General features: G+C 36.2%; 2 protein-coding genes across 4 annotated transcripts in view; both read right to left on the bottom strand.

Moving 5' to 3' along the window:
- The window catches only part of LOC114250796 (ATP-binding cassette subfamily G member 4), a 45,419-nt gene extending 29,983 nt beyond the window's left edge, over nucleotides 1–15,436 (bottom strand). The window contains exons 1-3 of one of the 2 annotated variants that reach the window (XM_089731874.1): nucleotides 15,154–15,436; nucleotides 5,335–5,455; nucleotides 5,130–5,247 (exon numbers count right to left, since the gene is read on the bottom strand). In XM_089731874.1, the coding sequence (XP_089588000.1) occupies nucleotides 5,130–5,247; nucleotides 5,335–5,362 (146 nt within the window). In that variant the 5' untranslated portion in view covers nucleotides 5,363–5,455; nucleotides 15,154–15,436. The remainder of the gene's footprint in view (nucleotides 1–5,129; nucleotides 5,248–5,334; nucleotides 5,456–15,153) is intronic. The other variant, XM_028184818.2, reaches the window with a different exon arrangement.
- A 1,779-nt stretch (nucleotides 15,437–17,215) lies between these two features.
- LOC114250797 (ATP-binding cassette sub-family G member 1) overlaps nucleotides 17,216–25,575 on the bottom strand; it is a 58,094-nt gene continuing 49,734 nt past the window's right edge. Inside the window, exons 10-13 of one of the 2 annotated variants that reach the window (XM_089731873.1) lie at nucleotides 25,170–25,270; nucleotides 23,567–23,722; nucleotides 22,767–22,907; nucleotides 17,216–22,286 (exon numbers count right to left, since the gene is read on the bottom strand). In XM_089731873.1, the coding sequence (XP_089587999.1) occupies nucleotides 22,269–22,286; nucleotides 22,767–22,907; nucleotides 23,567–23,722; nucleotides 25,170–25,270 (416 nt within the window). In that variant the 3' untranslated portion in view covers nucleotides 17,216–22,268. Of the gene's footprint in view, nucleotides 22,287–22,766; nucleotides 22,951–23,566; nucleotides 23,723–25,169; nucleotides 25,271–25,575 lie in introns of both variants that reach the window. The other variant, XM_028184822.2, reaches the window with a different exon arrangement.

The raw sequence follows: 25,575 nt of genomic DNA, 5'->3' as shown, positions 1-25,575 counted from the left end.
GAGAATACTGCCGCCTGCAACAACTTCGCATGATATTTGTTCAGAGATCGACAAAGTTATTTTTGCAGTGTGCGACCTTGAACTGCCCACGAGTTTCTTAATCGATCAAAACCGATTAACGCGGATGTCTTCTTCTTCGACGTCGCAAAAGTGTTCGAGAAAGTTTGGCACAACGGTGTGATCTTTAAACTATTCAACGTGGGCGTGCCGGACTATCTCGTGCTCATCATACGGGACTTCTTGTCAAACCGCTCCTTTCGTTATTGAGACAAGATAACCCAGCCCTCCTCGCGACCTCTCACGGCTGGAGTCCCGCAAGGCTCCGTCTTCTCTCCACTCCTTTTTAGTTTGTTCATTAACGACATTCCCGGTCATCACCGACCCAATTAGCCCTATTTGGTGACGACAGAACCGTTTACTACTTAAGTTGAAACAAGTCCCTAATCGCGAGTAACCTCCAGAGCGCAGCCGTAACTCTTGGACAGTTGTTCCGAAAATGGCGCATATACGAGTACATCAATCCAGCAAAAAGCACAGCGGTGCTCTTTCAAAGGGAGCTGTCATCTTTAGTCGTCGGAGCACCGTGGTTCGTGAGGAACGTCGAGCTTCACGACGACCTTGGCCTCAAATCGATCAGGAAACATCTAAAGTTAGCGTCGGAACGGTACTTCGATAAGTCTATGCGTCATGATAATCGCCTTATCGTTGCCGTCGCTGTCTACTTCCCGAATTCAGATGTTTAATACAATATTTATGTACGTTAAGTACAATTATATCTATCGATCTAGTTAGTGGTGTAGATACTTCTCATGGTTCCCTCACGAATCTTTTCATTCCTGATTCGATCTCGTACGGACGTTCTGAGCATATGATAGCTCTCTCCATGGTTCTCTGGTTAACCTTCTGACATTGTGAGCTACCACGCGCTCATTAGAGAATTACACTTAATAGATCAGAATTAATTACTTTTTTGAAGGACTTCAAGGAAGCTTGAGTTTTATACCAGTATTTACGTAATCTCAGATGAGTACGTGTGTATAAAATAAAAAGTTTAATGTTGAAACTACGAATAAATAATATTTATTCATAGTGTTGAACTGTATCATGATTTTAGAAAAATAATAATGGTGTTATTTAAATGGTTAGCATAGTATTCGTATTTTTGTGAGCAGAAAATATTATCTGTGAGCAGAAATAGCTAATTGGTCAGGAACTCATGGCCAGCCAACATTCCAAAATCAGTAAGCAATTTATGTCATTCTAGATGGATGTAATTATTTTTGTACAGCTTATTAATTATATACTTAATAAATCAGAATTAATTACTTGTTGAAGGACTTCAAGGAGGCTGAGTGTTATCAGTATTTACGTAATCGCATATGGGTACGTGTGTATAAAATAAAAAGTTTAATGTTGAACCTACGAATAAATATTATATATTATACGAATAAATATTATTTATTCGTAGTGTTGATTATATAAGCTGCAATGAGCTGCTCCTGTTTAATAATATTTTGGTAAGCTCTCAGAGGGTAAGCAAAAAAATTCATTTTGAGCTGCATATTTTGAACTAATTTTCAGTACAAAGACAGCTTTGGTTTCTTTTTAGCCACCGGCATCGATTTTTCATTACAATTATTATTCATTTTACTCGTAAAACAATCGTATTATAATCACAAAAACTACACAAATCTCTTTAAAAGACGTTGTTTCCACTGCAGTTTGACTGCTAATATTTTTTATTGCTTAGATATCCATCTACGAGCTCACAGCCCACCTGGTGTTAAGTGGTTACTGGAGCCCATAGACATCTACAGCGTAAATGCGCCTCCCATCTTGAGATACATATAAGTTCTAAGGTCTCAAGTATAGTTACAACGGCTCCCCCACCCTTCAAACCGAAACGCATTACTGCTTCAGGGCAGAAATAGGCAGGGTGGTGGTACCTACCCGTGCGGACTCACAAGAGGTCCTGCCACCAGTAAGTACCACCAGTAATCGCCGTATAATCATCGAATGACAATGCTCGCACGCGATTGTCTCCTCGTGTCACGCGCTTGCTTTTACTCCGTGCACTTTTAACGTACATTGTCGATTTTTCAACAAAAATGCAATCCAATTAATTATTTTGCTCAGTATGTTTTAAATATGCATACCAATCAAACATATTGCACATAGACATGTTTTCTCTGCTGATCAAACATGAAATTTTGCTGATCAAATAGTTATTTTGCGGACTGAATGTTTATTATGCAAACTGATGTTATTATAAGCTGCCTATTCATGATTTAACTTTTGATCATTACCAAATTATTTGTGGAACAAGGATTGCTGCCTGTTTTTTTAATTGCAAACAAAATCTTTGTATGCCCTCCAAATTAGTTTAATGTTGTTTTTTTGTGGCTCACCAAATTTTATGATTGCTAAGCATTTAATTAATTCTCAAATAATAATTTTGATTTATTACAAAATTTATTATATAAGGTTTGTGATAAAATGTCGTGTATCTAAAGTCTTTAATGAGCTTACGCTCAATGCGAATTTTTACGGCACTGTTTGAACGTCACTATTGTCCAGAAGTGAACGAATAAATCTGTCACGGTCCTTAAACGCGTTCAGTCGTAACGTAATTTTTTTTAGTTACTTAGACTTTATCTGCACTTATTTAGGCAAGAGTGCAAGTGCGGTACGTGCATTATTATGTATATATAGATTTATGAAGGGCTATTTGGTTTAAACGACATTTTTCAAAACTTACAAGTCGGCCATTTAAAGTTTAAAATTTCGAAAAAATATCATAACAAAAAAATTCTTCAGGTACATCAAAAGATTAAACTTAATTGAAATTCAATTAAAAACATCGAGCCATTGATGCTAATACCAAATAAAACGCACTTTAATTTCTAAAGATAAATATTGCCTTTCACCCCTCGATTATTTTCAGAATTTCATGGTGGCGGCTCGAAAGTCCGATATAAACTGTCGGGGTTCAAGTTTTTGACACATACTTATAGATAATTCATTATGTACTTAACGCGGTGTTAAAGAACAAATGCCAAGGTTAAGGAAAAGCGTCGTCTAATAAAATTTTATTATACCAAAATCTGCATAATTAATAAATTTTCGAAATGACTGTTGGTAGGGTGATTTATAATGCCGTATGAGTATGGATAGGTGCCTAAGCCTGCCGCAAAACAGTTATGTATTCCTGTTTGAAGAGTAGGGGATCTATTAATATAATTCAAATGAGGCTTAGATTTCATATTTTAAGGGGGGTGGCAGTATTCCCGTTACTCTTTCTTTTGCGTAAACACACAGGGTTGTAAAAATTATAATTGGCCGCATCCTTTTAATGCACGAATTAAAATTTTACAAAAAAAACCTATATATGTTTTTAATAAAATTTTTTTTTTTTAATCGGGCTCTTGGCCCGTCGACCGAGGGAACCGGCGGTCATGTTGCTGGCGGCCGCCGGTCCGGCGTCTGGGGGACGGCGGGATGGATGTAATGTGCTCTGCGTAAACCCTGTCCCGCCGTCTCAATAACTCCGACTGGGTTCCCACCCGGTCCGGGGTAGGGCGCCGGCTGTGAGCGGCAGGAGTTTTTAGTGAGGTTCGACTCCCACATACCCCACCTGCCGTGCGGGTGGGGATCCGGCGATTTTCTCCTGTGGAAAAAAAAAAAAAAAAAAAAAAAAAAAAAAAAAAAAAAAAAAAAAAAAAAAAAAAAAAAAAAAAAAAAAAAAAAAAATATGTTTTTAATAGCAAAAATATAATTAGCCTTAATTTATTGAATATACATTTAAATAAATATTACGAAGTACATTGTGAATATGAATATTAACAACGTGTTCGATTTATCGCATTATAACAAAGTATCGACAAACACTCAAGCGACAGATATGACAAGAATTGTTCGAATTTAATTGTTAATCAATGATTAATTGCATGCAGACATTAATCTGATATCACCGACGAGCGCGAAGTGTGTCTTAGTTACCTAAAGATCGTCGTCAATCAATAGATTGATTGAAAATAATTAATTATATATATTTTTTATTGCTTAGATGCGTGGACGAGCTCTCAGCTCACCTGGTGTTAAGTGGTTACTAGAGCCCATAGACATCTACAACGTAAATGCGCCACACACTTTGAGATATAAGTTCTAAGATCTCAGTACAGTTACAACGGCTGCCCTACCCCTCAGACAGAAACGCATTACTGCTTCACGGCAGAAATAGGCAGGGCGATGGTATTTACCCGCGCGGACTCACATGAGGTTCTACCACCAGTGATTATATAAAAAAATTAAAAGCGCAGCTATATCACAAAGCATGTATTTGAAGAGCTGTAAACTTTAGTAACACTTTGCCGTTTTAAAATGTCGATCCTTTTTTGGAATTACCAAATTTTGTATTTACCAAACTGAACGCACAACATATCAGAAGATGGTTTAAAATAAAATTGTAATATGTAGTAGAGTCAATGATTTGTCCTCAGACATCATGGTGACCAGGCTAGGTAGTGCGATGACCTTCTAAGCGTGGCCGGCAAGTAATGGATGAGAAGAGTCAAGGATCGGGCTTAGTGGTATAGATTGGAACAGGTCCATGTCCAGCAGTGGACGACTGTGGGTTGATGATAACGATGAGGTGATGATCACCAAGTGTGATGGTGGCTTAGGGTCGGAACACTTATAGTTTTACTTAAGTTTTTGTTCATTATTAATACAGCTAGATGAAATCATCTAGAACGATTTTGAAACATTCTTATTTACTATACATATTTGAAAATTATGTGTTTGAATATGATGTCTGTAACCACATTTTCTAAATTTTACAAAATCTAAGTCTCTGCGACGAGTAGCAGTGAACGGTTTTTCAATGTTCAAGTTTCACAAATCAGTTAAGCATTTAACCCTGTGCACAAAGTTCAAATACGTTAATAAAAATAAATTAATAAAATAATTAATTACTAATTAAGTGAATAAACTAATAAAACTAAGTTTAAGGTTTAAATCGCGTTTTTTTTTCTGTCGTGAAATATTTCCGACTGTCGAAATCTATGACCCGCGAAAACTGAAGACCATATATATAATACTATTATACTAAGTATATATATTACACTCACGTATAGCCTGCAAGTATGTCTAAGAGTGTGCTCTTTCCCGCTCCGGAGTGTCCCATTATAACTGTGAGCTCACCAGCATTGAATGATCCAGACAGACCGTCTAATATAGTTTTGCGAGCTGTGGACAAAAATGAAATTAGGGTAAAATCCTTAATTTTTTTTATTGCCCGCTTATTTATTGTAAGCAGACGAGCAAATGGCCCACCTGAAGGTGAGTGGTTATCGTCGCCCATGGACGGCAGCAATGGCAGAGGCAGAGCCAAGCCACTGCCTACCGTAAAAGCGGACCCGATAGACCATGTCTTGTTTATATGTACGTCTTATATCTGAAAATTACACTTTTTTGAATAAGTTGTAGTAATCTGGACCGCTTTGTAGAAAAAAGAAAAAAAAATACAATTTCGAATTATGAATCAAAACCATTCTCTAATTTACTGGGACACACAAAAAAAAATCATCAAAATCGGTCCAGTCGTTTAGGAGTAGCTTACTAGCATAGATCCGAATACAAGAATTACCTATAATATGATTAGATCAATCGTCAATTTAAATCAAATGTCAGTAGTAAAAAATTGTCAGTACTACTCTCCAGAGCTATGGAAAGGGGTATGCTCGGAGTTTCTTTGATGGATCGAGTCAGAAATGATGAAATCCGTCAAAGAACCAAAGTAACCGACATAGTCCTAAAGATTAGCAAGCTGAAGTGGCAATGGGCCGGACATACGTGTCGCAGAACCGATGGCCGATGGAGCAGACGTGTTCTGGACTGGAGACCGCGTACTGGTAAGCACAGCGTTGGGCGTCCCCCTGCCCGTTGGACCGATGACTTGCGGCGATATGCTGGGAGAGATTGGATGCGGAAGGCGGAGGATCGTTCATTGTGGCGGACTATGGGAGAGGCCTACATCCAGCAGTGGAGAGATACAGGCTGATGATGATGATGTATTACTCTATCTCTTCTCATAGTCGTCAACGTTTACTGAAGAGTACAGTAGTGTATGCCGTTAGTAGGGGGTATTGTGGACCTCGCAAGTTGGACCATCGTCCGGCCTATTGCTTTTATTGCTATACAAAAGGGTGTATGTAGTGTCAACTAGTTACCGTAGCTTATGGACATCTCAATACTATTTCCGCTACCCACCTTGAGACGTGATGTCAAACAATCTTATGGTACTCCTATTGAACTACTCTTCAAACGTACGAGTGCTTCATTGCAGAAATAAATAGGTGGTGGTATGTACCCTCGGGCATTAAAATACGCGGTACCACCAGTAATTAAGTACAACTAGTAATTTTTATTACACGACTAGCTGACCCGGCAGACTTCATAGTGCCTCAATCGATAAATAAAAGACCTAAAGTTTTGTATAAAATAAACTTAAAACAAACAAAAGGAATCCGTCTGACGGGGGACACAGCAAAGGAAAAACAAAATTGTTATTTTTATTTAATTCTGAGCATTTTCATATTTATCTACCTTTTAAACCTTCTCTGGACTTCCACAAATAATTCAAGACCAAAATTAGCTAAATCGGTCCAGCCATTCTCGAGTTTTAGCGAGACTAACGAACAGCAATTCATTTTTATATATATAGATATATTAATACGTGAAGCAAAAACTTTGTATACTTTTTTCGAAAATTGCGCTGATGGAGGAGTATGAAATTTTCCACACTTATAGAGAATATAGAAAAGAAGTGCACAATGCTAATATTTTTTTAAAATAATGCATAAAAGATACATTAAATCAATAAAAAAAACATTACACACCCTACCATGTATTTGATACACATACATATACTCTTTGTTTATTGTCAAACTGTTGTTATTGCTTAAAGTCTGTAGTCAAATTGAAAATAGGTTAGTATTGTTTATCTTTAATATTACAAGTATTTGTCTTTAGTGTAGTCTTGGCGAAATCTGTAACAAGAGGACCATAATAATGTTGAAATTTATAATTTCAATTAATTATAGTCGAATTTCGACTACTGCGGGACCACTAGTATAGATTATTCTTTCATCTTGGAAGCCGTTTCTGAACGCCTGTGAAGTACTAGGTGTGATGCTCACGGTTTCCCCTTTCGGTTTTGGGAGCGAGGCCCTTATACGCTGCTTAGTATAGTACATGTGGTAATATGTAGGTACATCGTTCGTGATAGCTGCCATTTGCATATCTTGAAATACAAGACCTGTCATTATCGTAATGATTATCTCAAGTTCAATGAACAGGCAATCGTGTATGTATTTATTATTTGCAAATGCATTGTCTATTGTTTTTATTACGTCAGTAAGTGAATTAGCTCACTGCCCACAATTTACTTTGGTAGTACGGATCCTCTGGGATTTAGAATACACCGTATCACCAGTAAATGCTATTCGGTGAACGATATATGTTTGTGTAATACTCAAGAGAATTAATTCTGCTGCCCATTCATTTGCATTTGTGTCTTACTACATATAAAAAAATATATATTGTTTTTTGCATTCGAAGGGAGATGAGCGTACGGCCCATCCCATCTGCGTGTTCATCGTCATCCATGAAGATCAGTGTTGCCAGGAGCCCAATCAAGACTGCCTACTGCCTGTGTTGTGTTGGATGTCGTAAAGGCGACTAGGTATGGGATTCATTGGATAATGGGTTCCTTCTCTGATTGTTTTCTAAGTATTAAACGAGTAAACTTCCACATATATCTGGCGATTTTTGGTGGTAGAACTCTTTTTCGACTCGTTCGACCACGATTTATTTTTTCAAGGTGCGTTATTTACGTTATGGTGCTTACAGGCTACAATAAGAACTTATCGTGAGGTTTGTTGTAACATAGAGAACAAATACATAATATGTATTATATAAGATTTAAAATTTTGAAATTGTTCGGTGCAATTTCTTGAATGCCGTAAAGAATAAATATGTAATAACAAAAACTACTTTTGTACATTACTGTACATAAACAACGAGCATATTTTGTTATAATGTAACAAACAGATCTATGATTCATCCTCATTATACATTAAAGGAAGTCCAAATGAATATAAAGGACAGAGAATTTTTTTATTAAACGTGCCTACGTATCTTTCCAGAAACGCTTTGAAAATAATGTATTCTTTATTGGTGCAAATGGGCAGACAGTCTCATGAACCATCTGGTGTTAGGCAGTTACCAGGTCCCAGAATTTCGCCACCCACATTGAAATAATGAAGTAAAGTTCCGTGATATTAAAACGGTTACCCATCCTACAAACGGGAAGGCATGCTTGCTTCGCACCATAAAAAACGGGATGGTGGTGGTGGATGGGACATACGCACGTGGTTCGTCAACAGGAAAATCGAGTATATGTAGGACCCTATAAATCTGTGGAAATCCTATTCAAATTATTTTGGATTCATAATAGGTTTCCAATAGCACAGCCAGCCTACTATTTTTACTACTATTGTACTAAGTTTAATAATATATCGTAGTATACCAATAACAGTCTACCAAACAGATAGCAGTAGGTGTGTCATATATTAAATATTATAGAAAAGCTAAATTGAGTCGACTATTATCAAAGCCGGCAATGTGACTTTTGGACAATTATTGGTAAATCAGAAAAACGAATTATTGACTTTGTATTCCATTGGCAGTCACAAAACTCTTCTGAACGACATCTTAGATAAATAACAGGTTAAGTATTAACCTTTATTTAATGCAGGTTTCGAACCGTATTCTTTGAAGGAGACGATTATATTCAAATCAATCTGTATTGACATATCAATAACATTTTTTTGTCCAAATGCACAGATTGCCACCTTTGATAATAGACGACTCAATTGTGTGTTACATAAGCATTAAATTAAAAGACTGCTGTTCAATAACGAGTCAATCAACTGGTATGAAAACGACTTAATGCGGATGCGGAAACGCTGCAACGTGATCCACAAGGTGTTTCGTCTAGAGAAGGAAAATTGCTAGTCGTAACGATAAATACTGCGTCTACTTATTCATCATTGTCTATTATGTACCGTCAGAGCAAAAGGTTTTTACGGCGTCTTCTATATTTTTGCCGAAGAGCAATTAGCGTTCTGGTTCGAGGGGAAATGTAACTTATTCCATTGCGCTTAGAACTGCTTGTATTTTTTATTCCTTTTAAGTCGTCGTAGCCTAAAGGATAAAGACGTCCGGTGCATTCGTACCTAACGATGCATCGGTGTTCGAATCCCGCTCGCAAGTACCAATTTTTCTAATAAAACACGTACTTAACAAATGTTCACGATTGACTTCCACGGCGAAGGAATAACATCGTGTAATAAAAATCAAATCCGCAAAATTATAATTACGCGTAATGACTGGCGGTAGGACGTCTTGTGAATCCGCTCGGATAGGTACCACCAACCTGCCTATTTCTGCCGTGAAGCAGTAATGCGTTTCGGTTTAAAGGGTGAGGCAGTCGTTGGACTGTAAAAACGGATACCTAAGAACTCCTATCTCAAGGTAGGTGGTGGCATTTACGTTGAAGGTGTCTATAGGCTCCACTATTTAACACCAGGTGGGCCGTGAGCTCGTTCACCCCACAATAAAAAAAATGTATTGATTTTTCAAATCAAATAAAATGCATTTGTGTATTCCTGCTATTTCCTCATAAAACAATACAGCAAGATCAAAAAGAACGTCAAAAATATAAAAAGTTATTGTATTACTGACAACATTCCGTTAGTCTTCGAATTTCTTTTACCGTGACATGAAATTGCAGTAGTCTTAATGGCATTAAAATAACTATTACCTTTCAACATTATCAAAACGCCGAATGCTTCGTAGTAAAACATACACCGGGCGTTGTAAAACGTCTATTTTCTAATTATAATACAATTTATGGTAATTCAAGAATGAATATTAAATATGTTAAACGATTATATAAGCCACAATGTCCACCTTGAGCGGACAAAGTCGCATAGATACGTATTCGAATAATGAATATACGTGCGGGGTCAAACCGCCCTGTTTCCGTCTGTAGCGAGTCTAAGTGTAGAAGGACATTGACGCGTTCGTAGCTGTGAATTTAATTTACTTAGACGTCCCGCAGTAGTCGAAATTCGACTGTAATTGGAATCGTAAGTATGTACACTATTATGATTGTATTTTATACTTCTATAAAAAAATATTAATAAGGACAAACAATATTTAATCTATTCTCAATTTGACCACAGACGTCAAGAACCAAAGTTTGACAATAAATAGTATGCATGCGTGTGTGCGTCAATTACATGGTATGTAGTGTGTGTAATGTTTTCTTTATTGATTTAATGTATCTTTTATGCATTATTAAAAAAAAAATTAGCATTGTGCACTTCTCTGTATTCTCTATAAGTGTGGAAAATTTCATACCCCTCCGTCCGCGCAATTTTCGTAAAAAGGGATACAAAGTTTTTGCTTCACGTATTAATATATAGATACCGCATTAATACCGCGTTACTGATAGAGCGTAAGCCTGCACGGGCAGGTACCATCACCCTGGCAATTTCTTCCGCGGAGCATTCATGCATTCCTATTTGAGGAGCAGGGCAGGCGTTGCAATATATATGTATATAGCATACAACTGGGATTCAGACTTTATATCTCGAAGTGGGGGGTAACTTAATTTATTTAGGAGCAATTTTAAGTTGGAAATTGGGTCCTATTTAAGCGAAGATGTCATAGAAAATTGGTCCACCAGGATACACCATCTACGGCGGAGCCGCGATGGCCATTTGGCTGAAATTATATTCCATGCATAATGTCATCGAATACCCTTTAAAATATGTATGTATGTATTATGTAAGGTATTGATTTATTATGTGCATGTAGGTACCTAGTCTTGCCATAAATACTGAGACAAAGGAAAAAAAAAATCTATATATCTAACACTACGTGGACGGCCAGATCTTTTTCTGTCACAAACAGAGGAGGTCTCATTGCACCTATTAATAGCCCGGTACACAAACATTTTACTAATACCAAGCGTATGGAGAGTTTTAAATATTGCATTTGGCTCCATACCTACTTTGTGTAATGCAATCACAGCGATTCGGTTCTCTTTATCACCCCACTCCATTTTAATATCGCAAAAAATTGTACAATGTATTGGCGCCAAAATGAGAAAACTCAATGAGCAATCATATAAAACTGACAGATTCCAAATTCAAATGTAATATTTTGTTTATTTTTAATTGTAACAGTATTTATAGCCACAATAAGTATATTGGTACATAAATCTTAAAGTGATTTCATATTATATGTATGTAAACGGTATAACTACTTATTGTATGTGTTTTCTTTAATAATGTATTATTAATAGTACACCGCAACATAGCTGCTGTATCTTTATCTTTTCAGAATTTCTGTAAATAAAGCGGTTTTCTGGAAGAGATCGCTTTTAGCGATAAGACCGCCTATTATACAACTATATTCTGCATGCTGTTTTTTTTTTGTTAATTGTGTTTTGGTGTGTAATAAGGTATAAAGTCTAAGGTCTGTCTCTCTCTCTCTCTAAGGTACACTTAAGCATCTTAACACTAGGTGGTCTACATATTTTCCAAAAAAAACTACAATTTGAATGCCACACAACTTAGAAATACCACTTAGTAGAGTTTTGTTAGTTTAAATAGAGTGTAAGGGATACAGGATCCTCTTCGGAAACGAATAATACAGAATGTAGGTAAATAGCGATCTTAAATATACATTTTCATATATAAGCGCAAGCGCATGCAAAACAAAAAAAAAACCTTATTAAGTTATTTTTATTCATCTATATCTATACTCTATACTTATACTTATCTATACTAATATTATAAAGAGGAAAGATTTGTTTGTTTGTTTGTTTCGAATAGGCTCCGAAACTACTGGACCGATTTGAAAAATTCTTTTTCCATTAGAAGCCGACATTGTCCCTGATGAACATAGGCTACTTTTTTTTATTTTTTTTTTGGTTTCATGTGTGTTTTAATGTTTCCGAAGCGAAGCGAGGGCGGGTCGCTAGTAATAATATTATAAAGAGGAAAGATTTGTTTGTTTGTTTGTTTCGAAAAGGCTCTGAAACTACTGGACCGATTTGAAAAATTCTTTTGCCATTAGAAGCCGACATTGTCCCTGATGAACATAGGCTACTTTTTTAATTTTTTTTTAAATTTTTTTTTTTGTTTCATGTATGTTTTAATGTTTCCGAAGCGAAGCGAGGGCGGGTCGCTAGTTTTTACTAAATCTACTACAGCTATAGACAGACGGATGATAGGGATGCGGTATTAGTAGTTGGAGGACGCGGCATATCATCGTTACTTCTCATTAAAAGCGGACCGAATATTTATTCTTAACATGAGATTCCATGGTAATGTTCATATTTCGTGCGCGTTTCAATAACAATACTGACCAACCGATAGATAACTGAGTACAAAATGTGATGTAACCCGTGTTAACGAATTTTTCGAACGATTCTCGAATTTAACAATCTTATTCGCTAATATGGTAATTGTCGATCACATATTTATTTAGTTTTATTTTTAGTACAATAATATGGTACGTGTCATGTTAATGATTTTTTATGTTTAACAACAAAAATTTAAATAAACTATCACTGGACATAAAATAAAATAAATAATAATATACTAGATGCTAGGAGATCGCTTGCGAAAACGAAGACAGATGATAGTAGGACAGTAATTTGAGGATAGGACGGAAAAAAAATCGATCCGGATTTAAAAAAAAAACATATTGTAAAAACGTTTTATTAGCATTATTTACGCTCCACCGTGTTAGTACCTACAGCTAAATGAAACGATAGTTTCATAAAAAAAAATACATAAATTTCCCTAAGCCTGAGGTCCCTAAGCCTGCTCCTAGTGTTAGAGCTGAAGGCGTCTAATGCAGAGGTTATTGGATCTAATGGATCCGTAAGGACGTGTCTAGGGCGTCGACGGTGACTGGCTCCTGCGTGATCAGGATTCGGGGAGTAGTCAGCGGCGGCAACGATAAGGCGATTATCATGACGCATAGCCTTATCGAAGTACCGTTCCGACGCTGACTTCATGTATTTCTGGATAGATTCGAGGCCCAGGTCGTCGTGTAGGTCAACGTTCCTCACGAACCACGGAGCTCCGACGGCTAACCTGCAAAAGCGAGATTGTAGAGATTGGAGGGTGTCTATGTGTGTGCGGGCCGCGTGAGCGAACACCACACTCGCGTAAGTCATGACGGGCCTTATGCAAGTTTTGTAAAGTGTCACCTTGTTCCGAAGGGACATTTTACTCCGCTTACAGATCATGGGGTAGAGTCTACTGAGGATAAACGCGGCACGGTCACGGACTGATTTTATATGCGGGCGGAATGTCATCGATGCATCCAGGGTAACGCCCAGGTACTTGACCTTCCTGGCCCAGGGTATCAGGGTATGGGTTGTCTAAAGAGAGTAATCGGGGGTGTGAGATTCCTCCTCCTAATACGGGAGGAAATCCGTGTGGAGCTTCCCCTCTGAAATAGCACCGCACTACTTTTCGCTGGGTTGATGTCTATGTGCCATTTTCGGAACCACTGTCCTAGGGCTAGGGCTGCGCTCTGAAGCTTCTTCGCGATTAGGGACTTGTTTCTACTGGAATAGTAAACAGTCGTGTCGTCGGCAAATAAAGCTAAATGGGTCGGCGGCGACCGGGGAATATCGTTGACGAATAAGCTAAATAGGAGGGGTGAGAGGACAGAGCCTCGCGGGACTCCAGCTGTGAGAGGTCGTGGGGAGGAGGGAAGTCAATCATGAATATTTGTTAAGTATGTATTTCATTAGAAAAATTGGTACCCGCCTGCGGGATTCGAACACCATTGCATGGCTAGATACGAATGCACCGGACGTCTTATCCTTTAGGCCACGACGACTTTAAGCCAAAAGCGCACGGCTAGTTATTTTGTCTTAACGTTTGCAATTGAAGAGATACAATAAGTCCAGATCCGACAGATTGCGGATTCCAATGCAAATTATATGTCTGAAGTCGGACCTACCGAACCAGACAAACGTACAATATACATCGAAATTAACCACACGTCTAACCGTTATAGAAGCTATAACGCGTTTGAATAATGGATTTTAATATATTAAATATTCTATCAAAGTGAAACTGGAATTTGCTAGGAATCCAAAGTGAAACTGGAATCTCCTAGGAATCCAAAGTGAAACTGGAATCCACTAGGATTTTTAAACTCATTAATTACATTAAAGTACGTTAATCGAATAAAATCACAATCACGGTCACAAAATCACTTAATAAAATTATTATTTCGGCCTACGGGATAGCGATTACACAGTAAATTACAATGATTATCTACAAGGTCATAGATAACAGAATAATATTCTTGTATAAATTTCAAGAATTTGAGTGAATTAAGAAATTCATTTTATTATGTATGTTTTGTTACTATTTTACTGGACTACATAGTTGCTAAATGAGCAATTAATCATTATGTTACTTGAATACTAATGGCGTACGCTATTTGTTAGAACCTTGAAGAAAACTTAAATTTTAATTTCTATTATGTGGTAAAGTAATTGAATTTTACAATAAGTATGAAAACTACAGTATTACATATAGTTTAAAAACTATTTGGACTTTTGTAAATCTAACTTAAAATTGTATCTTCCGCTATAGTTTAATTACAAAAAAAAACTACATTCCTTAATAGTATTTTAATGCTGCTGAATCAGGTAGGGTAAGGTATATTGTACGCCTGTAATTAGCCGGCAAGTTTTTCTTAAAAGTCCTACTAACCAAACCGTTCTTCTACGCTGCAAACTGTTGGAAACTTGCTGGAATATTAACCTAGTTCTAACGCGCGACATTAGCGAGAGATATCGAAACTTGTCGGACCGTCAGGGTCTTATACTGTACAGCCGCGTTAAGTCCGAGCTAATGTGTAGCTAAAAGATAACACAGAAACACGACATTGGTGTATATAAATTAATTAAAACTCATTATCAACTAACGCTCTTCAAATTGTAAACAATAAACGCGATAGCATGCTTAAGGTTTTGTTTACCTCGACTCAGGAGTCCATTTCGCACCGTATATCCTAAATTCTTAAAGGAAATATTTAGGGAATCCTCAACGAGCGATGTCGAATTCGTTTCTTGGGAATCTGAATTTTCGCTTGCCATTTTTTTATTTCACTTATAAATTTAGATATTCCATCACTCGTAAAACGATGCACAAAGGATACTGTTGTAAACAAAGAATCGTCCGCGATCGCGTCAGTTGCGTAACGCCCAGACGCGCTCGTGCTGGTAGTCGGAACACTGTTGAACAGTTCTCTGTAAACGACTTGGCGATGTTGACGATTATCGGTCGTTCCCCCACTCTGCACATGGCCGTCAGCTGAGTGGGCTGATGCTGATACAGTATCGCTAGAGCCTTATAGAAACAGAGCTGCAATTGTCGAAATACAACAATGTCGCGTTATCATAAAGGATAATTAATTATACGATTAAACTACAAAAGATCTAGACGATGTGTAGCAACGTTGATAGTACGTTGAATGATAAGGAAATGTAGTAGGTACACAAAAAATGATGTTCCTTTAGAAGGAACGGAGTAAGTAATCAAGTATAGTGACGATGTTGTTAGGAGTGACGTCAGAAAAACGTATTGTCAAACAGACAATATTTGCTTTGTTTTTTATAATGAGAAATGAATAAACAGATGCATAGACTCACGGTTCAGCTAATGTTATGCAGCTACTAGAGCAGTGTCTTTAACGCCTGATAACACGATGTCGTCGTGTCATAACGATTATCAATTGCTTTAGAATAACTGCTCCTATATTTTCTTTAAGCCGGGATGTATTATTGGTATTTAGCAGAAACAAACAGGATTCTTAAGTTAAAATTATATCCCAATTACAAGATGTAATAAATAATTACTGGTGGTAGGACCCCTTGTGATTACTGGTGGTGGGAGATCTTTTGATTCCGCACTGGTAGGTACCACCACTCTGCCTATTTCTGCCGTGAAGCAATAATGCGTTCGGTTTGAAGAGTAAGGGTAAGTAGAGAAACGAAAATTATAAAAGAACGAAATAGGAACCTAACATACAAATAGTGAAAAATAAAATTGGCAAAAAAGCAAATAAGCCTAAAAAAAATGTTCCTGACAATGAATCGTCAGGGGAATGCGCATATAAAATTTAAAAAAAAAACTATACTGAGACATTAGAACTTCTCAAGGTGGCTGGCGCATTTACGTCGTATGTCTGTAGGCTCCAGTAACCACTTAACACCAGGAGGGCTGTGAGCTCGTCCACCCATCTAAGCAATAAAAATAATAATACGTGAATTAGAATTTTCGGTTTCATTTCTTTCTATACACGGCTTTTAAATTTCTTTTGTAAGAACGGTTTGATGCGTAATAATTTTAATCCACTTGATATGATCACTTTTTTATTCACTACCTTACACACAATCATACCAAGGGGGGCCTAGTGACCGGCAAGACAGAACAAGGATGCGCATTCCATGGTCAATAGTCACTTAAACTCACCCATTCCTCTTTTGATACTGTTTGAGCTCTTGTTTATAAAAGATTAGCTGACCCGGCAAACCTCGTAGTGCATCAATCGATAAATAAAATACCTAAACTTTTGTACCTATAATATAAACTTAAAACAAACAACAGGAATCCGTCCGACGGGGGACGCATCAAAGGAAAAACAAAATTGTTATTTTTATTTAATTCCGAGCATTTTCATATTTATCTACCTTTTAAACCTTATCTGGACTTCCACAAATAATTCAAGACCAAAATTAGCCAAGTCGGTCCAGCCGTTCTCGAGTTTTAGCGAGACTAATGAACAGCAATTCATTTTTATATATATAGATAACGCGAGATTAATTGGCCAACTTAGTGCTATGCCACATAAAATTGATTAGTAAAACACCTTTGATTTTTTCCACCATTTTAATGCAGTAAAAAAAAAAGAATTCCAATATAGTCAGGACAGGAAAAATTTATCCGATTAGATTAACATGCATGGTTCGATATTATTCTATATTCGAGTTTCACTGGAGATAACTTTGTTCATACTTTATTTCACTTTTATTATATAGTTTTATCTAACTTTGGATTTTATATCTATGATCTCTTATCAATACTCATACACATTTTACTACAGTAAATAAAGCTGTCTAGTTTTGCTATAATTAAGCTATTTCAGTTACATAATTTAACAAACCGTTCGTTTTTATATAAAACACATATACTAAGTGTTATTAAAAACTAAAAATTAAAATTATTACCTATACCGACCTGTGCTTTACCAATAAACAATAATAAGTATGAATACAATTTTAAAGAGACTTTCTCATGTCTTCGAGTACTTACTCATACCACAAAAATAAAAATTTGAAAGGGTGCGTGTCTGTAGCCCGTACTGTGAAGAAACCGGGAGATTTGTATCCTCACGATTTAAGCTTTATAAGAACTAAACGATATCGATGGTCTAAACTGTACAAGTAATGCGAATAAAATTCTGAGCGATTTACAATAGCTTACGTGCAAGTTAAAATCGAGGTGCACGCTTTATATTCGTGTAGCTCAGCCTGTGATTCCATAATTCCAAAGATACATTATTATTTTTAAATCACGCTCAAAATGCAGCAGAACTGAGTTTCTACTGGTGTTCTGTAATATATCTTCAAGATTTGTAAATATGATTAAAAACACTTTTAAGGTTTAATGCCTTGTTTATTTTCTATGTATATTTTACAGTAATTAAATTTTCGTCTGACCAGTCACTCGCTACAGTGTCCCATGATCACACAGGACTATACGGCCCTACAATAATCTATAAACAAGCGTGTTTAAAACGTCCATAGCTTACTCTTATCGAGATTATGTCGGTGTTGAAATCCTCTGCTACATAAATGCGCACCAAACTTCGTTTTTGACTTTTAGAATAAAATTAAACATGCACTTTCATTGATTTGTCCAATTCCTAGTGGTAGGACTGCACGTTACCATCACCCTAGTTGTTTTCGCCGCGAAGTTGTCATTTGTTCCGATTCCAAGGGCATTTCGAAAGGTACATAATACAATGAGTTATATCCTCATGTCTATGGTCGCGACTATCCAAGAGCTGGCTTATAAGCGTGTTCGTCGAACACAAAAAAAAACCGTAAAAGTATTCTATTCCAATTAGTTCTTTTAATATTAATTCTAGGTTTCCGCGCGAATACATTTTGCGTTACGGTAAACGATGTACGACTGTTTACGGAGCAAAACATTCGGCTGATTTTTGCTCCTCGTCAAAGTATCGTATCGTAAAATTATAAACACGTGCACACATTACGTAAATGATTGCATGTTACACAGTCGAGGAACGAAAGCTGGGCAATGTTTTTCGACAGTACGGGCTAACGCAAAAATACACACGTGTTTTTTTTTTTATAGGTATATTATCGTATCCGTTATTAATTCGGCTTATTTTAGTCAAGAGCTGATTGTCATATTAAACTGAATTATTTGAAGTTCTATGTGTTTCTAAACTAGTCAAATGCAAATTGTAATTTTTCGATTCGTTACAAAAGTTTAATTTCTTGATAAGTTTATTATTATTATACACCGTGAACAGATTTTCTTTTTCTTTATTTCTTAATAAGGATTGAACTTTTGAAATACCGTATAAAAACAAAATGATAATACTTTTTCAACATTTAAAATTACATTACCTAGCACTTTGGTGCATCACAGTTTAAAAATATTCAGAATTTCACTGTCTTTCATTTGTATTTCATTTCACTGCACCCCCGTTTTTCACGTGGATGTTAACAAGAAACGTATTCTCCCTTGTACATTGTGTTCTTGTGTGTACATTAAAATAGTGATAATTGTTACACGATACTCGTTTCAATAAGACATTTAATAACATTTTATGATCATAACGCCGGGGGTGAAAGACTATTTGATATATGTGACATTTTTGCAGTCTTTACAGGATTGTCATTTAAAGGTAATTTAATTGGAAAAAAATACCATAAAAAAAACTTCTTAGGCTTTTTTAATGGGGAAAACTTAGTCGAAGTTCAATCAAAAACATCGAATTGTTGATGCTGATACCAAATCAAACGGACCTTTTATTACAGATATAAATGTCACGTATTAAGCGGAATGTCGCTTAAACCAAATAGCCTTTCACCTCTCAAACGGGCGGCACCTTGGACTGCAGCTTTTCTCCCAAAATAAACTCATTTAAAGTTCAATTCAATCATTGCATTCGGGTCAAAAGCATTCACGATGGATGATGATGTTGATGGGCTTCGATGATCTTTTAACATCATTTATGCCGTAATCTTGATCAAACATACATATTCATTTACAAACATATTTTTACTGGTGGTAGGACCTCTTGTGAGTCCGCACGGGAGGGTACCTGCCTATTTCTGCCGTAAAGCAGCTATGCGTTTCGGGTTGAAGGGTGCGACAGCCGTTGTAACTATACTGATATCTTCAAACTCATATCTCAAGGTGGGTGGCGGCATTTACGTTGTACATGTCTATGGGCTCCGGTAACCAGTTAACACCAGATGCCTGTGTTGTGTGAGCTCGTCCACCAATCTATGCAATAAAAGTAATAAAACATCATGAAAAAAAACATTTTGTTTCATGCAATCGGTCTTAAGTCTACCATCTTCCAATCATAAGATCTATCTACTATTTTGACTCAGCAAACACATAAAATAAAGAAAAACCCCAAGCCTTCTTTACCACAAATATGTATGCCTCTTCCTACTAGATTAAAGGCCAACAATGATTTTGATAGCGTTTTCAACATAATTATTAGCTAATTTAAAAACTTGTCTGAATTGTCATTATGACATTTAATAAGTGCCTACTCTAATTAGGAAGATAAGATAAGAACCATATTCCAACGCACGTACAGACCTTAGATACAAGCATATCGCTTATTTTGGGATACACTGATACCTACTTAGCTAGTGACATTGGAAAATAGTAATAATAATATTTTTTATTAAATTTTTATTTTAAATTAAAATAACATTAGTAACTCCTACGTTATACTTTTTGTTCCTGTACTGTTGTAGTTAAAACTGATAATAGAGTAAGTAGGAAATATATATATTTCGTTCTATATCTACTCAGCTGTGGGAGGGCTCTGGCTTGGGTATTCAATAAGCCTTTGTACAAAACTTTTATAGCCACAAATTATAATAAGATGTATTGAGTGACAAGTAAATTGATTTAAATTATAGGGTGGTCTGCACGAATTTGTGGAGTTATTTTAAACTTTATAATATGTAGTTTCTCTTGCAGGAAGTAACAAGGTCTAACAAAAAATTATGTTCAATCGAGATTTAGGCAACATTTTTGTGGAGTTCGTTTTACTTTTATTGTTTACATTAATTACAGATTCGGAACAAGGTTGGTTTGATAATAACGACAGACACTTATTTTCAAAGTATGTATTTTTTTTCGAATTCCGTAACACTTTGATGATTTTCATTACAGCATTTATTATTACATATTTAATAGTGTAGTTAAAATGATATTTTCATGGCGGAATTTGCTAGTCTGACGTGTGTATGAATTATTAGGTTGTCAGAAATATAAGTCCAAAAACAACAGACGATAATGTATTTAGTGAACTAGTACTCACTTTTGAAACCGAATGTAAAGATAGAGTTATTCACTGTTTATCACTTTACCACTTTAGGTGAATCGAGTATTGCATTTAATTAATCTAACATAATATAGATGTTCAACAGATTTATGTAAATCCAATTCGTTTAGTTTGGATTTAAAATTAGATTCTATTGTTATTAAAAATTACTGATAAATAATTTTAGGGTATACCATCAGTCCGAAGATTCATTGATTGGATAAACTAAATGATCATAAAACGAGTATCGTGTTAACAAACAGTAGGCAATAGGAATAAATAAATTTTAGTGTGTTCAAGACTACAGTTATTATTCATAAAATTCTTAAACTAATAGAAATACTGAGTCAAAACATTTTTTGGGTCGTTGACCCATCGTCCTTGTAATAAAGTATTATAATATTCATTATCTCAACTCAGGCAAGACTGGCGATTTTTGAATAAATTATTCATACATAATTATTTTATTTATAATAAAGCTCAACATAAAATAAAATTAAATAAAATTCGGCATTTCCATCGACATGTCATAAGATTATTAACTTAAATATGTGCAAAGTATAAAAGATCCAGTTACGAATAGTTTTTAGATTAAACTTTATAAATAATTCGTATTTTTGTATTATAAATTTGCGAAAAAGTGTTTGCATTGAAATAAAAGTCTTAAAGGCGGTTATTTGACTGAACTAAATATGAGCTGTTACACTTTTATGGAACGATGTAATTGAATTCTTTGGAATTACATCGTGACAACGTTTCAATGTACTCACAAATAAAGATGGAAATTAATTCAAACTACCCACCTGACGTAATTTGCTGCTTCGTGGAGACGGCATCGTAAATATTATTGAATCAGACGTAAGCAGTTCAGAAAAAACAGTCTCTCCCCATTACGGACGCTTAATTAAGTAAAAGTGTAGTTAATAACAAAAAGTCTTCAATTAAAGACAATAGTCGTCGTATCCTCGTTTAAGGTTGGAGATCATTATTTGTTCATTAAATATAAAAGAATTATTATTGTATTTTCTACATGATAACGATACTCTCCACTCACAGATTTCACTTCACTGCCTAATTAAAATAATATAGTCCTAATTCGTGGGAGTTCTATGCTGTATAGCGCAATTCACGAAAACTAAACCCTAATTATTATATTGATCCTTCTTACTATTTTAATATTTTAATTGTAATTATTGGTATGGGCTAAAACTTAAGAATTATTGAGTGTATCCGTGAGTGCACAATTCGAACTCAGCGGGCCCTTAAGAACCACTGGTTTCGGGTTGTCAAAAGCTTGGTCTACGACATTTTTAATATGGCGCTCTTTTTTTTTCTTAATGAAATATGTCACCGTTTATTAAGCCTGTACCAAAGAGCAGCGCATGTTAATAAATGCATTAACACTGTAGTTAATATAACTATAGTCATGTTTCCACCGATGTCCACCTCTTCCATGTCCATTTGTTTTAAGAAGGTCTTTGGCGTTACGAATTGACAATATACTGAAAATAAATAAAAAATTTAAAATATCAAAATTGTATTGGAGTTTTGATTTTAAACACAAACTCGAGAAGAAAAGTTTTGAGAAGAATCTAATTCACTGGTGGGCGTTTTGGTGCCATCGCCTAAGGGAAGTTTGGTAACCATTTAGACAGTTGAATTACACAGGTAATAAGATAAGTATTTTAATATTAACGGAAGGCAATATTTATTTGCCAACCAAGTATTAACAAGTATCGTTCAAGTAAATGTATCTCTAAATCTTTAGTGGACCAGAAAAATAAAGTCTCCCAAATTTTTGGGGCTAATTATCTGCCTCACTTGTAAGTGAACTAATGCGCACGTGTCCGGACGTGTCTTATTCCTTTGATGGTACTTTTTCAGTTATCGCACAATACGTATTGTATTCTACGATAATCGCATTTCCACTGCGATGGACACGAAAACATGCTATAAAAATGCCATTTAATTGAATTACTTACGTTTAGAGCATTGAAGTTTTTTTCTATTAAAACCGTAAACGGAGTAGACAGCGACATGAAAGCCGGCTCTGAAGTACGATATGTAGTGGAGCCAGCGGAAGTAGCGTGGCGTGTCAGATAGTGCGAGACAGAATCCGAATACTGAAAACAGACACGCCAGCACTGGTCCTATGAACACTGCGATCTAGATGAAAATTTGTTTATGTTAGATTATTTAATAATTAACAAATTCCATGTGGCGATTATCTCATATACACAGAGTAAACATTTAATATTATGTATTGTGTGTATTGTAAGTGATAGTTTCTTATGGGAGGGTAAACCGCTTTGTTACGTAACGCGTTACGCGTTACGGCGCCAGTCTGTCTGGCTTCTCTTTCTCTCACGCATACGGCAGCGGTACTGAGAACGTATGTAGTAACTCCTAACTATTTATATATCTTTTTCAATTTATGTTACAATTTTCAATATTACATAAGTAATAACTTAAGCTTTTCTCAAGTTAATTTCTTTTAAATAGTTCAACTTAGATTAGTTTAAGTTGTCATTTCTGACGGGGATCTCAGACGCACACTTTTCCCATTTGTTAATATAATAATGTTCCATTCATCTGTCGCCCAAGATAATAAGATTCTAAGAATTATTCGACTTAAATCTCCCGTCTCATTTTGGTTACGAGTACCAGGCCTGTCGTAAGGCCACATGAGCTGCTCTAAGGCCTCTCATACCCCTTGCATACCCCTCTAAGGCGCAGCTTAGGTAGGGAAAAAAATCTTTAGTTAATTAATATCGGTAAATACCTTTGTGGGTGTTGTCGAACCGATGAAATATCCCCAGGCTTGTGCGCATAAAGATGTGGCTACGATTGTGGCCAAGAACAACGTTGCTCGCGTCGGCTCCAACGGGTTGTCGGTCAACCAATACGATAGAACGACATAGGACACGCAGGATATCATCTGAATTAGAAGGTGTGGTTTAAGACATTGATTTTATTTTCCTTACACTTTTACTTAGTAAGGGTTCTTTTTGTTTTTAGCATAAAGCAGCTTTGTTTATCGTAGCACTCATATATAATATTGCCTGCATAAGGTTGATTTTTCTTTTCTTAAAACAGGCTGAAGGGCAACACAGTCGTGTCTACAGGTTTTGAGTAAGTCATCATTTGTCTATAGCCGCACGCGTAGGTACCTACTCTGCCTATTCTGCCGCTTACTAGTTGTATGTTCCGCTTCGAAAATGTGGACAAGCATTAATACCATTTAGAATTTGACTTCATGTTTCAAGGTAAGTAGTTTTTTTATTAAATTTTAATGCCCTTTTAGGTAGAGAGTATACGACCCACTTGTCGGCGAGTGGTTACCGTCGCCCATGGACTTCAGCAATGCCAGGGGCAGAGACAAGCCGCTGCCTACCGTTAAGTACTCTCTACAAGCCTCGTTTGAAGAAGGATATGTCACGGTGCTCGGGAAACACCGTGGAGGGGAGCTCATTATAAAGCTGAATGGTACGTGGCAAGAATATCTCTGGAAACGCACTGTGGATCAACGCACTGGCTCCAGGTATATATGGATGAACTTTTTTTTATTGCCCTAGTAGGTAGACGAGCATACGGCCCACCTGATGGTGGTGGTTACCGTCGCCCATGGACCTCAGCAATGCCAGGGGTAGAGCCAGGCCGCTACCTAAATCTGAACTGATGTGAAATGTGTGATGTGATGGATAAACACCAGTGTTGGCTCACAATATGCCCTGTCACAAGTAAATGTCCTGTTTGCGATGCCTTTCATGATATCTAAAGAAAATATGGGGCGGTGCAGTTCTCTAGTCTACTGAGACCACAAAGCCTTTTTCTTCTCATATTAGTATCGCGTTTAACGTTTTTCAGTATCATTGCTAATTTGAACTGACAGGAACTTAGTTGTACAAATTATATTCATTCTTCAGTGAATATAGAGATTTCGATGCGCCGTAAATTACTATTTTAATAAAAAATCTCGAAATGTTTTTATTTATTTATTGCTTAGATGGATGGACGAGCTCACGGCCCACCTGGTGTGAAGTAGTTACCGGAGCCCATAGACATCTACAACGTAAATGCCGCCACCTACCTTGAGATAAGAGTTCTAAGGTCTCAGTATAGCTACAACGGCTGCCCCACTGTTCAAACCGAAACGCATTACTGCTTCACGGCAGAAATAGGCAGGGTGGTGGTACCTACCCTTGCGGTCTGACAAGAGGTCCTGCCAGCAACTCGACCCAGTCCAACCCGGTCGACGTTCATTTTGAATTATAATTCCAAAAAAAGTTCTCTTTTTATCTTTAACTTGAATTTTTGTTTATGAAATATGTCGAATATTACTTAGTATTTTATTTTAGATTTATGCTTAAATATGAAGCTCTTACTTGAAATGGTAGTTCTACTGCTAATATGGAAAATATATACGGCGCCAGGTTATACCATCGATTGAAGTATTCGCCTTTGAGTATTTCCATTTCTAAGGGAACTGAAAAATAAATAAATTTATTATCAAATTAAGTTTTAACTCTTATTTATTATTGTATATTTAATTACACTACATGGCTATATCAAATCACGGGCCTATCTGTTTTTGGAATGTTGCGGAAGCTCATAGATATGCCAAGTAAATTTCGTCACTCAGTTCAAGACATAAGGTCGAAGATATAAGGGTAATAGGTATAGCACAGATTCGCAGCAGAAATATACGTGATGTTCGTATCCGTCCGATACAACTAAACATAAATATCTCAATTATAAGTTTAAAACTGACATTTATAATATGATTAAATA

Source organism: Bombyx mandarina, chromosome 12, assembly GCF_030267445.1.
Source record: "Bombyx mandarina strain Sakado chromosome 12, ASM3026744v2".
Classification (NCBI taxonomy): domain Eukaryota; kingdom Metazoa; phylum Arthropoda; class Insecta; order Lepidoptera; family Bombycidae; genus Bombyx; species Bombyx mandarina.
Note: the sequence above shows the minus strand (reverse complement) of the source record. Positions and strands in the feature narration are given on the sequence as shown.